The sequence below is a fragment of the Phyllobates terribilis genome, unplaced genomic scaffold (genome assembly GCF_046119375.1).
Source record: "Phyllobates terribilis strain yellow unplaced genomic scaffold, ASM4611937v1 Scaffold_3__8_contigs__length_932513732, whole genome shotgun sequence".
Taxonomy (NCBI): Eukaryota; Metazoa; Chordata; class Amphibia; order Anura; family Dendrobatidae; genus Phyllobates; species Phyllobates terribilis.
In genome coordinates, this window is record NW_027362763.1 from 862,187,271 (window position 1) to 862,203,300 (window position 16,030).

The window sequence follows — 16,030 nt, forward strand, 5'->3', positions numbered from 1 at the left end:
TCTCTGGTAGATAAGCCGCTGCCAGAGGAGTATGGCAGTGGCTCTCTCACGGAGAGCACAGAGTGTTGGAGAGTAGTGAGGGACTAATGGAACACAGCAGTGGGGATCTGAGACTGTAAAGGCAGTGATGCGGCAGCAGAGCCTATGAGGAAGAGGCATATGCTGTCAGATTGGCCTTCTTTTAATTCGTACCACAATGTCTCCTGTTCACTATGATGTAACATGAGTACAAGCGAACAATAAAACATATGATAAGGGATTTTTTTATTTACATTGTCTGTTTTAAAGGGAACATGCCAGATCCAATAGCTCTATTAACTTGCGGATGTAGAGTTAATCTGCAGGTTATTAGTGTTATGGAGGTGCCCGGCTGCTGTACTGAACTTTGACACCCGGGAGAAAATGAACTTTATTCCTGCCTGTACACATGCCCCGACACTGACTGACAGCCCACTCTGTAATTATGCACTGCACACCCAGCTGTCAGTTGGTGCCGGTGCGTGTATACAGCCGCCTTTCTCAGTCCTGTGAGCACTGTAATTGCTCCGGATACGCCTGTATAACCGAAAGCTGGCATCTTCCTGGAGAAAGTTTATTTTCTACTGCGTGCCAGACTTTTGGCACCTCCATAACGCTATTAATCTACAGATTATCCCTATATCTGCAAATTAATAGCATTATTAGAACTGATAGGTTCCCTTTAAACCTTTTCTGTGAACATTTATACCTTTTTAGGAGCTTTTAACAGCCGTATGTGTCAGGGCACAAACCCTTTAAATTGCGTCACACATACCACACACCCACACAAATATCAGTAAAGTTATGCATTTTACACTGCCACTATTTATCCATGCGCCGTGTAATAAATTGTGTGCATTGTAGTTTAGTGGCTTTTTATCAATTTTTTCCCAGCATAAGTTTAGAAAATCATAGGTTTTTATACATTTTAAAACCACATATTCGAATTCTCTTATAATTGCATCCATTTTTGTGTAGGTAGACCAAAACTACGTTGGATGCTTCAATGAATTTTGCCAAAGGAATAACTGTTTGGATTCTAGATTTGTGGATGAGCGCAGAGGACTTCCTCATTTGCCAGAGTAAGTGTATATTTTAAATGGGTTTTCTTGGGTAACAATTTTGTTGACGCCTGTCAAATTTAATGAATGCTCAATTTTATTTAACCCTTTAAGGACCAGGATATTTTTTGTATTTGAGCTTTCATTTTTTTCCTCAACTTCTTTCAAGAACCATAAGGGTATGTGCACACGATGCAGAAATGAAGCAGAAAATTTCTGCATCATTTCTGCATCTCCCTGGCAGAAAAAACGCATGCAGATTGTGCATGCGTTTTTCCTGCAGAATACATGCGGATCCACATGCAGATTCACATGCGTTTCCGCATGCAGATTGGCAAGCGCTTTCCAAGCGATTTTAGCATCACCTGGAAAGTGCTTGATAACTAGGTCACACTATATAAATCCATGCAAACAGCATGGATTTATATAGTGTGAACCGAGAGAGTGTATATACTTACCTCCGATGGCCCGCGCTGTCCTGCTCAATCTGTTCTCCCTCGCCGGCAACTTTGAATTGAAAGACCTGCTGACGTCAGCGTCACGTGACCCGTCACATGACTCTGACGTCACCGCAGGTCCTACAACTCACTGCAAGTGCCGGGAACCAAGCGGGAGCGCTGTGCGGGCCGACAGATGGTAAGAATACATTTATTTTTTATTTTATTCTTCTTTTACAGCTTTTTTAATGGTACCTGGGTGTGGATGAGACTCTCCTCTCCTCCACACCCGGGTACCATCCGCACATTAGAACGCACCAATTACGCAAGTACAAATGCTGTCTTGCGGAATTGGCGCGTTCTAATGCAAGTCAATGGCGGCGAAAACGCTGTGTTTCCGCAAAATTAAATGACATGTTGCGGATTTTTGACCGCAGCGTTAACGCTGCGGAAAAATCCGCATCATGGGCACAGCACATGCGGATTTCCATTGGGGAACATTGCTTCCCTTCTACCATGCGTTTTTCATGCGTTTCCGCGGCGTTTACGCAACTGCAAAAACACCGCGGAAACGCATGAAATACGCATCGTGTGAACACAGCCTAACTTTTTTATTTTTCTGTCAACATAGACGTGTAGAGGCTCGTTTTTTTGCTGGACGTGTTGTAGGTTTGAATGGCACCATACATTTTACCATATAATGTACTGAATCCGAAATGGGGAAAAAATTCCAAGTGTGTTTTAAATGGTGAAAGTAAATGCAATTCCGCCTTTGATTTTGGAGTTTGTTTTCATGACGTTCATTGTGTGGTCAAACTTACCTAGAAACATGAATGAAAATGTCCAGGTCAGTCCAATTTATGGTGATACAAAACATGCATGGATTTTTTTTTTCATAAGTGATGAAAAAAAATCTGAACATTCTAAAAAAAATATATATATTTTTTTTGCTTTGTGTTGACATTTTCCGAGACCCGTAACTTTTTTTATTTCTCTGTCTATGGGGCTGAGTGAGAGCTTATTTCTTGCACAGTGAGCTAACATTATTATTGATACCAATTTCATGTATACAATGCTTTAATTGGTTATTATTACATTTCTTTAGGGAGGTTTGGTGACCAAAAAAAAAACAGCAATTCTGGCATTGCAACTTTTTCTACGTGTTCACAATGGTTGCAATATAAATGTATTTTTGAAACAACTTTTTAGAGACAGCTATGACATGTCTAGAATATGCAACTTTTGTGTAGAAATGCACCCTTTTCTAAGGTAATTTTTACATTCTGGTGTAAGTACTAAAAAGTGGTATGATAAATGGCAGAAAACAATGATAAATTTGACATGGGAATTTACAACAATAATTTGTCACAAAGTAATGATAAATATCCTGGTTTATATTTTGCCCTAATTGGATACAATTTTCTTGTATTTTGGATTTCTGGACGCTAAAATCCTTTTTGTTTTGTAGATTTTTCTGCAGTGTAGAAATTGGCAAAAGAAAATTTCCTGCAGCTATAGGGAAAAATAAGAAAGAAGCAAAAAAGAACGCTGCATATTTGGCATTAAAAGTGCTTAAGCCGGAATATCCTGGGGATCTTCAGGTATATTACCTTTATCATAAAATACTATAAGCAAGTACAGGTTTACCAAGTGTCTAACGTAAGCACTTTCATAATAGAATAATGATTATCATAAGAAAAATTAGAAATATATTCTGTGATCGTAATTGTGTACATACACCATTATATTAATTTAGAATAAATACCGTATGCTGATAATTTTAAAATGTCATGCATTTGTTATACGGTAAATTTATCTGTAATACATGAAGAATTAAAAATATACAGTAGTGTTTCATGAACAAGCTATTCAAACAATTTCATTTGAATTAATGGCAGATAAGCCGATCCTGAATTCTTAATAGTTGCTAAAGACGCTAAACGAACAATTTGACTATATTGTTCTATTTTACAACAGAAACTTAATAAATTATTAAATATCGTATGTTTTGGACTATAAGACGCACTTTTTTCCTCCAAAATTTTGGAGGAAAGTGGGGGGTTTGTCTTATAGTCCAAATACTAGCCATAGTAAATACTATACACTGTGGGTGGTGGGGGGTTTGGTGGGGAGCGGCAAATGGTGATGAGTGGGGCAGAGGAGGCAACAGCCGCCTGCTGCAGCCTACACTGTGCCAGCTGCTAAAGAAAATGAATATTCACTGCTCCCCACGCCCATGGGCATGTAGAGCAATGAATATTCATTTTCCTTAATAGCGCGCACACTGTAGCCTCAGTGCGGATCCTGCTGTACTTGGCGGGCTGCCATGGGTTGTAGTGAATATTCATGGTCTTTAATAGCGGGCACACTGACCGCTGAGCGGCAGCAAGAGCCATGCTGCGGCTACAGTGTGCGCGCTATTGAAGAGAGTGAATGGTCACTGCTCCCCACGCATACAGTCCTGTTGCGGGGAGCAGTGTCTATTCCGGCACAGCACTTCACTGTGTGAGCGCACATGGCAGGGACGCCATGCGCGCCCTGACATGTGCGGCTCACACAGTGAGAGTGTCGGCAGCAGAGCGGGACGCAGCCCTGGAGGAGAGAGGAGGTGATTATAATAACTGTTTATTTTTCCCCTCCCTCATGACAGCACACCTTGAGAGAGAGGATCCGCCCCACCAAGGACAGGAAACCGTCTGAAATAAAAGGGAGGCACCTCTCCCTCTCTTCAGTTGGTTTCCTGTCCTTGATGGGGAACCTGTCTGGAAGAGAGAAGACTTACCTGGGGCTGTCCCGGTGTGGAAGAGCGGGCACTGGCCTGTGCACCGGGTTCAGTATCCCAGAAGCGCCGTCCGCAGCTTCCCCTGGGGTCTCTGCGCCGAGCGGGGCGCACGCGGTGAGGCAGGCTCTGTCCTCCCGGAGACCGCGGCGCTGTCCTCCCCCTGCAGTGTGGAACGCTTCCGGGTGTGATGCGCCTGACGCCACGGCGCAGGGCGCGCTGGGTGACGTCAGGAGGCGGCGCCGATCCAAGATGGCGGCGCCCATCGGAGCGTCCCAGGCCGGTTTTTTTCAACGGAGCTCCGGCCTGAGGAAGGGGGAGGGCCCACAGACCGGAGGAGGCTGGATGGCCCTATATTTAAGGGGGGGGAGCTATCCTGGAAGCGTGGTGCGCTTCTGAGACATGGCTGATCCAGATAGTCAGGAGCAGCAGCTTACCCCCCCACCTCAGCAACAGAAAAAGCAGAGGGATGCATCGTATACAGACAGCCGCTCGAGTAATCGTAGTGGCAGCCGCAGGAGTAAGGCTTCGAGTGCCTCGGGACCATCCAGAATGGAATCATCGGTTCCGCGACAGCCTCCGAATCTGGTACCCGTTTGTGACCTCCGGGGGTGAGTGAGCTTCGTGAATGTCACTGGTTAGTAACGGGAAGTCTCTTTTGTGCTTCCTTTTTTTAGGAGCCTAAGAAGAGTAGTGCCAAGCAAAAGCATAGAATATGTGCCCTTTGCCAAGCTTCTCTCTCAGTAGAGTGGCAGAAACCACTTTGCCAGGGCTGTGTGACCAAAACCATAGCTGAGAATTCCCGGGATTTTGCTGCAAATTTAAAGTCCATAGTACATGCAGAAGTTCAGGGGTCCCTGAAAGGGTTCCTTAGAGGGAACAAAAGACCCCGTAGAGAGGTTTCCTCCGTCTCTGATTCCTCCCAGTCCGAGGAGCAGTGGGATTCATCGTCCTCTTCCTCATCGGGGGGCGGTAGACCCTGCTTCCCCATTGAGAATACAGACAGACTGGTTAGGGCAGTAAGATCATCCATGGGTCTGGAGGAAGAGAGAGCATCTAAATCTCGGGAGGACATCATGTTTGCGGGCTTGGGAGAGAAGAAGAGACGCTCATTTCCGGTTAACAGTAAGATTCAGGGCCTCATTGACCGGGAGTGGAGGAGACCTGAGAGATCAGGGGCTTTACCCTCCTCCAAAAGAAGGTACCCCTTCGAAGAGAAGGATGCGGAACCTTGGGATAAGATCCCCAAGGTGGACGGGACTGTGGCAAGGTCATCGAAAAGATCTTCCCTGCCCTTGGAGGACTCTGGCGTCCTAAAAGATGCCCTGGATAAAAGAGCTGACTCCCTCCTGCGCCACACGTGGGAGGCGGCGGCAGGCGGCCTAAAACCAGCGGTGGCTAGCACCTGTGTGGCGAGGTCCTTGATGGTGTGGCTCCAACAGCTGGAAGACCAGATTAAAGATAAAAAGGTCTCCAGACAGGCAATACTTGCAGAGCTACCTCTAATACAAACAGCATTGGCCTTCCTGGCCGACTCTTCAGCTGACTCGGTCAGCTAGGGCAGCGGGACTATCCAACGCAGCCAGGCGGGCCTTGTGGCTCAAAGATTGGCCAGGCGACCTACCTTCGAAACAGAAACTGTGCTCCCTCCCGTGTGACGGTAGACTCCTGTTTGGCCAAAAGTTAGAAGACCTGTTAGAAAAAGCAGGCGATAAAAGCAAAGGGTTCCCTGGATTTTCGGGGGAACCAAGAAGATTTAGTTTTCGGAGGAGAAAATTTAACCGGGGTCGTCCTCCGGGAGACAAAAAGAGATGGGAAGCCAAGTCCAAAAAAGAATCGGGCTACATGTTTGGTGGACCATCCTCGAGTTCGAAGAGATCCTCCCAATGACGCCAGGCTGTAAGTGGGTGGAAGGCTTTCCCACTTTCTTCCAGCTTGGGACGCGATAACAACAAACCCCTGGATTCTGAAAATTATCAGTGGGGGCCTGAAGATCCAGTTCAGCCAGACCCCCTGGCGGACCTTTGTGGTTACCCCCCTACGAAAGGTCCAGGAAGAACAATTAGCCCTGGAAACAGAAGTGTTAGAGTTAGTAGGAAAGCAGGTCCTTCTCGAAGTACCAGCAACACAGAGAGGGAGGGGGTTCTATTCCCCACTATTCATGATAAAAAAACCAAACGGGTCCTTAAGGACCATCATCAACCTCAGGAGTCTGAACAAAGTAGTAGAAAACCAGACTTTCAAGATAGAGTCAGTAAGCTCGGCAGTGAAGCTCTTACATCGCAACTGCTTTATGGCTGTAATAGACTTGAAGGACGCATATTACCACGTCCCAATCCATCCGGAGTATCAGAAGTATCTGAGAGTAGCCCTGTTTATTCAGGGGAAGCTGAGGCATTTTCAGTTTGCTGCACTACCCTTTGGCCTCTCCATTGCCCCGAGAATATTTACGAAACTAATAGCAGAAGTGACAGCCTTCCTACGGATCAAGAATGTAGTGATCGTGCCATATTTAGACGACTTCTTGATAATAGGGAAAACAGAAGCCCACTGCTCCAGTCAGCTCCTAGTGGTCACGGAAGTGTTGCATCAGCTGGGGTGGTTAGTAAATTTCCAAAAATCAAGACTAACCCCCTCCAGGACTCAGACCTTTCTGGGTCTAATCCTAGACTCTCGTCGCCAAACCTGCTTCCTCCCAGAGGACAAAATCTGCAGGTTGATTGCATTAGTCTCGAAGGCCATTCAAGCTCCAGAGATGTCTCTGAGAGAGGCAATGTCCCTCCTGGGTTCTATGACTGCCTGTCTCCCAGCAGTAATGTGGGCCCAGGGGCATATGAGGCGGCTTCAGTGGGAGGTCCTGTCAGCACAGAGGTCCTGCAACGGGCATTTAGAAGGCAGGCTCTCTCTCTCCCCAGAAGTAGTAGATTCCCTTTCGTGGTGGACAGTCAGGGGAAATCTGACCGCAGGTGTTCAATGGTCCAGACCAGTAGATCAGGTAATTACGACCGACGCAAGCAGTTCCGGATGGGGGGGTCATCTGGCAGAACTCTCAATACAGGGCCACTGGGCTTACCACGAGAGGGGAGCATCCTCAAACTTAAAGGAGCTTTGGGCAGTAGAAAGATCCCTCAGGGGCTTCCTCCCTCACATCCAAAATCACCATGTCCAGGTCAGGTCCGACAACCGGACAGCAGTAGCCTATGTGAATCACCAAGGAGGGACAAGGTCACGCCCTCTGATGGTGGTGGCAGACAGGATCCTTGGTCTAGCAGAGCGAAACCTCCTATCCCTCAGCGCCCTTCACATAAAGGGGATAGAAAACGTGAAAGCAGATTTTCTAAGCCGCCATACCCTAAGACAGGAGGAGTGGGGCTTGAACCCGGAGGTCTTCCATCAGATTTTCCAGTTATGGGGGCAGCCAAACATAGACCTGTTCGCCACAAGGGCAAACAGAAAGGTGCAGAGATTTTGCTCCCTAAATCCGGCAGAAAATCCCCATGCCGTAGATGCCCTCAGATTCCTTGGGGGTTCAGGAAGGCCTATGCCTTTCCGCCATTAGTGATGATTCCAGTAGTGGTGAGGAAGATCCGGGAGGAAGGCGCCAGGGTGATTTTGATAGCCCCTTTTTGGCCCAAGAGGCCTTGGTTCTCTCTGCTTCGGCTAATGTCGGTGTCAGATCCCTGTATTCTACCAGAGAGGCCGGACCTTCTCATGCAGGGACCAGTATTCCATGCCCAGGCCAGGGGGTTCCATCTTTCGGCATGGAATTTGAGAGGTCGCTATTGAGTAGCAAGGGGTTTTCACCAGGCTTAGTTTCTACTTTATTGGGGAGCAGAAAACCAATTACAACTAAGATTTATAGCAGGGTTTGGGGTAAATTCCTAGAGTTTATAGATATCCCGCTGTCGAGCAAACCTCCGATCAGAGGGATCCTGGAATTTCTGCAAAAGGGGCGGGACCTGGGTCTAGCTACAGGGACCCTTAAGGTTCAAGTTTCAGCTTTGGGAGTACTCTACAATTGTAATCTGGCTGGTAATAGGTGGATCTCGAGGTTTATCAAGTCCTGTGCCAGAGCAGGACCGGTTAGGTCCATGGGTGTTCCTCCTTGGGGCCTGAATTTAGTCTTGAACGCTCTTACTAGTGAACCATTCGAACCCCTACACAAGGTTTCTCCAAAAATTCTCACCCTTAAGACCATCCTCCTAGTGGCCTTAACGTCAGCCCGTAGGGTGGGTGATCTGCAGGCCCTCTCTGTTAATCCTCCTTACACACAAATCTTTGAGGATAGGGTCACCTTGCGGCCAGATCCAGCATACCTTCCCAAGGTGGTATCTAGGTTTCACCGTAGTCAGGAGATTGTGCTACCCTCGTTCTGCAGCAATCCCAAGAACCCAGGGGAAGTCAGGTTCCATAGCCTAGATGTTAGGAGGTCCCTGCTACAGTACATTCACATGACTAGTCTGTGGAGGAAAGACTGTTCTCTGTCCCTGACCTTTCAAGGGTGTAGGAAAGGTCACGGGGTGTCCAAGGGTACCATCTCTAGGTGGCTCAGGAAGGCCATTTGCTTAGCCCATACGTCCACAGGGGTTCCAGCCCCGGACAATGTGAGGGCTCATTCCACCAAAGCCATTGCGACCTCCTGGGCAGAGAGAGCAGACGTCTCGATCGAGCAGATATGTAGGGCTGCTACTTGGTCTACACCATCCACCTTCTTTAAGCACTATCGGTTGGATCTATCCTCTTCTGATCTCACCTTTGGGAGAAGGGTACTTCAGGCGGTGGTCCCTCCCTAGGGTGCTCATAAATTCTCCAAAATTCTCTCAAGGTGTGCTGTCATGGGGGAGGGGAAAACACCAAGTTTACTTACCGGTAGCCGGTTTTTCCTGAGCCTATGACAGCACCCGTAGTTTCCCCCCCTTATTTTTTCTATGTTTCTCACACCCTGGTGTGCACTGTTTGGGGTGGTGTGTATATGTATATTGTGGTGTTGGTTATGTGCCTAACCTGTTTAGGGAGGTCCTCTCAATGCTCTGTAAACAACTGAAGCGAGGGAGAGGTGCCGCCCTTTTATTTCAGACGGTTTCCTGTCCTTGGTGGGGCGGATCCTCTCTCTCAAGGTGTGCTGTCATGGGCTCAGGAAAAACCGGCTACCGGTAAGTAACCTTGGTGTTTTGTGTGCGCAGTGTGATAGTGATCAGGGGGCCATGCATTTCCAGGATTGGGATCAGGGGGGCCATGCATTACCAGAATGGGGATCAGGGGGGCCATGCATTACCAGGATTGGAATCAGGGGGGCCATGCATTACCAGGATGGGGATCAGGGGGGCCATGCATTACCAGGATGGGGATCAGGAGGACCATGCATTACCAGGAGGGGGATCAGGGGGGGCCATGCATTACCAGGATGGGGATCAGGGGGGCCATGCGTTACCAGGATGGGGATCAGGGGGGCCATGCATTACCAGGATGGGGATCAGGGGGGCCATGCATTACTAGGATGGGGATCAGGGGGGGCATGCATTACCAGGATGGGGATCAGGGGGCCCATGCATTACCAGGATGGGGATCAGGGGGCCCATGCATTACCCGGATGGGGATCAGGGGGTGCCATGCATACCAGGATGGGGATGAGGGGTGCCATACATACCAGGATGGGGATGAGGGGTGCCATGCTTACCAGGATGGGGATGAGGGGTGCCATACATACCAGGATGGGGATGGGGGGTGCCATGCTTATGGGGATGAGGGCCACGTATAACAGGAAGGAGGTGGCCATATATACTAGGATGGGGTACATTAACCGAATTGGGGGACATTACCCCTATAACAGTGTCAGCAGTAGACCTCTTCCCAGTAAATCATGACCACATTTTTTGCTTACATTTTTTTTCTATTTTCCTCCTCTAAAACCTAGGTGCGTCTTATAGTCTGAAAAATAAGGTAGATGTATTGTAAAACTACCTATAAAGCTTTTGTTGCACACCTGTCCCAGATTCAGGCTTTGCTCCCCTCACCTCGGTCCCCTGGCCTCTGTTGTGTTCCATGTCGGATTTTGCAGGTTGCCCGGCATGTGACATCATCTCCTTAAGCCTTTTAAGGGCCATCAATATCTTCGGATTGTTATCCCAGTGTTACAACAGCACCGGCGCCCCTGCACGTGTTCCCCACTTCACCCCCGGAGGGATGTCGGCATGTTCAATTACCTGTCCGCGCTCCCTCGGCATCAGACTTCTCCCGGGACCTGCGCACAACACGCAGGTCTCCTGGGAGTGTGCTTAGGGTGCGCACGCTCCCCACCTCTTAAAGGGCCAGCGCGCACGCGCTGCTAAAGGCATCCCCAGCCAAAGCTGGGAGACGTCCGGTATATAAGGCATCCTCCCTTATAGGGAGGTGCCTTATAAAATTCAGTTGTTAGTATTGTTCCTGCTAGCTGTTTGTAAGGTCCCCGTACCTGTCCACTCTGTCTGCACCTGTTCCAGTCCTTCCTGCTGTTCGAACATCTGTACCCACCCTGCCTGTGTCTAGTCCTGCTCCTGATTTGTCTCAACTAGCACCTGTAATTCTGTAGCCATGTGCATTCAACACATCTTCCTTTTTAGTGCCTATTCACACAGGTCTTATATGAGAATTTAGAAGTGTATTTTACTGCAAATCCACATTAAAAATTGCTTTAAATACTCTTTGAATAAGCTTCCTACTAGTTTTACTGGGAAATAATGCAAAAATAAACAGAACTGTATGCACAATAGAAGCTTTTCCCATTAAGATCAGTCAGAAAGTTATTCAAAGAGTATTTGATGCATTTTTGAGCAGAAGCGATTTCTAAACCTGTGAATGTATGATTAGAGTACAGATCGGTGGTGTAAGAGTCCTGTAATTAGAATTTGTACATATGACATTTATTGTATTTACTTTCAATATGCCATATATGTCACAGAAGGTAAAACCCCTTTAATTTATGGTGCAGCCCCCAGAACTAATGTGGCCTTGGACCAAAAAAAATTCTGCCCCTCTGGCATATAGCAAATCATCTGTAATGGTGGAGAAGCAGGTTTGGATGGAGAGAACTGAGCAGTTGTGTAGAGGGGTGGAAGGTCTGTAGGACAAAGCTCTCTTTTCAATCTTTTATTTGACGTATATTGCAACGTCTTCAGATGAGATGAGAGTAGGGAATGAGCACGTGCGTTACACTATAGAAAATGTCTGCAGCCGGCAGATGAGATTTTTATTTTTAATCTCTTCCTTTAACCTGGTAAGTTACTGTGCAGTCTATTTACCTGCACAAATCCCATGGCTGTGTAGATTCATCTTAAAAAGAAAGCGTTGTTGATGTTATTTTGTGAGCATTTTTGCTCTGGTGCGTTGGATTACCAAGCAGTATATCACATAGCTGTTTTACATAAAGGTATGCTAATAAAATTCTCAAGCTCAGAATGATCCAGCATCATAACTTTTCAATTATTCCAGCTACAACAGATCTCAGGACTAGATGGTATAGAAGAAGCGGGAGAAAATGGTGCCAAGTCTGAAAGGTAATTCCTTTTCCATTATAGGCCATGTGCTTCATCTGATTCACTGTACTTAAAAGGGTTGTTCACTTTCTGCAACAAAATCTGAAATGGTATAAAATGGGGTGACAAGCACGGAAGACCCTTCCTCCCTGAGTCTTTACTGCAGCACCCAGGTACAGATCCCTTTGATCACCATGGTGTTTTTGCCTAAACAGTTTGCACCAGTGGCCGCTGCTTTCTAAGCCCTCGAGAAGGCTGTGGTCACATAATTTATCCAAATGATCTCCCCCCTGGCTGTGTCCTTCTCTGCACGGGCGATGAATAGTCAGATACCGACAGCATATTTCCTACTAATTTAAACCATTATTATACCACTTTGTGCCCCGATGTGCTCCACATTATAATTTAAAGTAAGAATTAAACCCCCATAATTCCTAGATGAAGTCCTTGAAAGATGTACAATATAGGGTTAGTTCAGGGGCTATTTTACACTTCCTGACGAGTTCAGTTTCCTAAAAGGGAAATCTTGAGTTTCCACTATACAAGGATAGGTGATAACTTATTGATCAGTGGGGTCCGACCACTGGGACCCTCACCTATCGGCAGAACATTAAATTTTTATCGCGGCAGGGCACATTTGTCCCTGTTAGAATAGAGAAGCAGGTCAGATGCCCAAACGTCGCTCCATTCATTCTCTATGGGGCTGCTGGAAAAAGCTCAGCACAGCTCTTGGCAGCCCCATAGGGAGTGAATGGAGCGGTGGTTGAGCGTGAGCACTGCCCTTCCATTCTATCAGGGATAAAAATTCCTGTTCTGCCATTCAGGGCATATTCCAGCGGTCGGATCCCCCAGGACATCTGGATAGATGATCACTTGCTTTCTCTGGACAATCCATTTTTCCTTTTTCATTGTTTAACCACTTCGCGCCAGAGCCTGTTTTTGCCTTCGTGACCAGGCCAATTTTTTCAATTCTGACCACTGTCACTTTATGAAGTAATTACTCTGGAACGCTTCAACGTATTCCCCTGATTCTGAGACTGTTTTTTCATGACATATTGTACTTCATGATAGTGGTAAAATTTCTTCCATATAACTTGCGTTTATTTGTGAAAAAATCGGAAATTTGGCGAAAATTTTGCAATTTTCAAACTTTGAATTTTCATGCCCTTAAATCAGAGAGATATGTCACACAAAATAGTTAATAAATAACATTTCCCACATGTCTACTTTACATCAGCACAATTTTGGAACCAAAATTTTTTTTTGTTAGGGAGCTATAAGGGTTAAAAGTTGACCAGCGATTTCTCATTTTTCCAACAAAATTTACAAAAACATTTTTTTAGGGACCACATCATATTTGAAGTCACTTTGAGGGGTCTTTATGACAGAAAATACCCAAAAGTGACACCATTCTAAAAACTGCACCCCTCAAGGTGCTCAAAACCACATTCAAGAACTTTATTAACCCTTCAGGTGCTTCACAGGAATTTTTGGAATGTGGAAGAAAAAATTAACATTTAACTTTTTTCACAAAAATGTTACTTTAGACCCAATTTTTTTTATTTTCACAGGGGTAACAGGAAAAAATGGACCCCAAATTTTTTTGTGCAATTTCTCTTGAGCGTGCTGATACCCCATATGTGAGGGAAAACCACTGTTTGGGCGCACTGCAGGGTTCGGAAGGGAAGGAGCGCCATTAGACTTTTTGAATGTAAAATTTGTCTGAATAATTAGCGGACGCCATGTTGCGTTTGGAGAGCTCCTGATGTGCCTAAACAGTGGAAACCCCCCACAAGTGACACCATTTTGGAAACTAGACCCCTTAGGGAACTTATCTAGATGTGTGGTGAGCACCTTGAACCCCAAGGTGCTTCACAGAAGTTTATAATATTGAGCTGTAAAAATAAAATTTTCACATTTTTCCCACAAAACCGTTTTTCATCCCTTAATTTTGCATTATCATAAGGGTAATAGGATAAATTGCACCATGAAATTTGTTGTGCAATTTCTCCTGAACACGCTGATACCCCATATGTGGAGGCAAATTACTGTTTGGGCGCATGGCAGGGTTTGAAAGGGAAGGAGCGCCATTTGACTTTTTGAATGTAAAATTTGTTTGAATAATTAGCAGACGCCATGTCGCATTTGGGGAGCCCCTAATGTGACTAAACAGTGGAAACCCCCCACAAGTGCCACCATTTTGGAAACTAGACCCCTTAGGGAACTTATCTAGATGTGTGGTGAGCACCTCGCACCCCCAGCTGCTTCACAGAAGTTTATAATATTGAGCCGTGAAAATAAAATTTTCACATTTTTCCCACAAAAAATCTTTTTCATTCTCTAATTTTGTATTATCATAAGGGTAACAGGATAAATTGCACCATGAAGTTTGTTGTGCAATTTCTCCTGAACACGCCGATACCCCATATGTGAGGGAAAACCACTGTTTGGGCGCACGGCAGGGTTTGAAAGGGAAGGAGCGCCATTTGACTTTTTGAATGTAAAATTTGTTTGAATAATTAGCGGACGCCATGTCACATTTGTGGAGCCCCTAATGTGTCTAAACAGCGGAAACCCCCCACAAGTGCCACCATTTTGGAAACTAGACCCCTTAGGGAACTTATCTAGATGTGTGGTGAGCACCTTGCACCCCCAGCTGCTTCACAGAAGTTTATAATATTGAGCCGTGAAAATAAAATTTTCACATTTTTCCCATAAAAAATGTTTTTCATCCCCTAATTTTGCATTATCATAAGGGTAATAGGATAAATTGCACCATGAAATTTGTTGTGCAATTTCTCCTGAACACGCTGATACCCCATATGTGGAGGCAAATTACTGTTTGGGCGCATGGCAGGGTTTGAAAGGGAAGGAGCGCCATTTGACTTTTTGAATGTAAAATTTGTTTGAATAATTAGCAGACGCCATGTCGCATTTGGGGAGCCCCTAATGTGACTAAACAGTGGAAACCCCCCACAAGTGCCACCATTTTGGAAACTAGACCCCTTAGGGAACTTATCTAGATGTGTGGTGAGCACCTCGCACCCCCAGCTGCTTCACAGAAGTTTATAATATTGAGCCGTGAAAATAAAATTTTCACATTTTTCCCACAAAAAATCTTTTTCATTCTCTAATTTTGTATTATCATAAGGGTAACAGGATAAATTGCACCATGAAGTTTGTTGTGCAATTTCTCCTGAACACGCCGATACCCCATATGTGAGGGAAAACCACTGTTTGGGCGCACGGCAGGGTTTGAAAGGGAAGGAGCGCCATTTGACTTTTTGAATGTAAAATTTGTTTGAATAATTAGCGGACGCCATGTCACATTTGTGGAGCCCCTAATGTGTCTAAACAGCGGAAACCCCCCACAAGTGCCACCATTTTGGAAACTAGACCCCTTAGGGAACTTATCTAGATGTGTGGTGAGCACCTTGCACCCCCAGCTGCTTCACAGAAGTTTATAATATTGAGCCGTGAAAATAAAATTTTCACATTTTTCCCATAAAAAATGTTTTTCATCCCCTAATTTTGCATTATCATAAGGATAACCGGAGAAATTGCACCATGAAATTTGTTGTACAATTTCTCCTGAGTACGCCGATACCCCATATGTGGGGGAAAACCACTGCTTTGGTGTACGGCAGGGTTCGGAAGAGAAAGGAGCGCTATGTTGGCTGGGATAGGCAGCAGACACCATGTCACATTTGAAGAGTCGCTGACATGCCAAAACAGCAGAAACCTCCACAAATGACCCCATTTTGTAAACCACACCTCTCAAGGAATTCATCTAGGGAAGTAGTGAGTATTTTTTAATTTTTAAATTTATACCATTGGGCAGTGAAAAAATCATAATTATATTTTTACCACAAAAAAATGTTTTACCCTCAGATTTTACATTTTCACACAGGGCAATGGGTAAAAATGGTGCCGAAATGTGTCACACAATTTCTTCTAAAAGTGTCAATACCCCATATGTGGCTGTATCGTACCGCTTAGCCATACGGTGAGATCTGGGGGGGACGGAGTGCTATTTGACAATTGGAGAACAAATTATTGTAGAATAGGCATTTGGATTTGGGAGCACAAAATTTTCTGAATTTCTTTTGGGGGGCAAGGGTCATTTTGCTTTTCCAGAGCCTTTCTGCTACCAGTAACTTGGAAGTCCCTTATATTTTTAACAGATGACGGACCTGAGTGGGGACTAGCTTTTTTTGAGGACTG

At 45.6% G+C, this 16,030-nt stretch overlaps 1 protein-coding gene across 3 annotated transcripts in view; it reads left to right on the forward strand.

The window, feature by feature from the left end:
- Positions 1-16,030, forward strand: part of LOC141257725 (interferon-induced, double-stranded RNA-activated protein kinase-like) — a 151,110-nt gene that overhangs the window by 48,874 nt on the left and 86,206 nt on the right. For all 3 annotated transcript variants that reach the window (XM_073672621.1, XM_073672622.1, XM_073672624.1), the window contains exons 6-8: positions 997-1,100; positions 2,985-3,117; positions 11,763-11,827. In XM_073672621.1, coding sequence (XP_073528722.1) covers positions 997-1,100; positions 2,985-3,117; positions 11,763-11,827 — 302 coding nt within the window. The remainder of the gene's footprint in view (positions 1-996; positions 1,101-2,984; positions 3,118-11,762; positions 11,828-16,030) is intronic.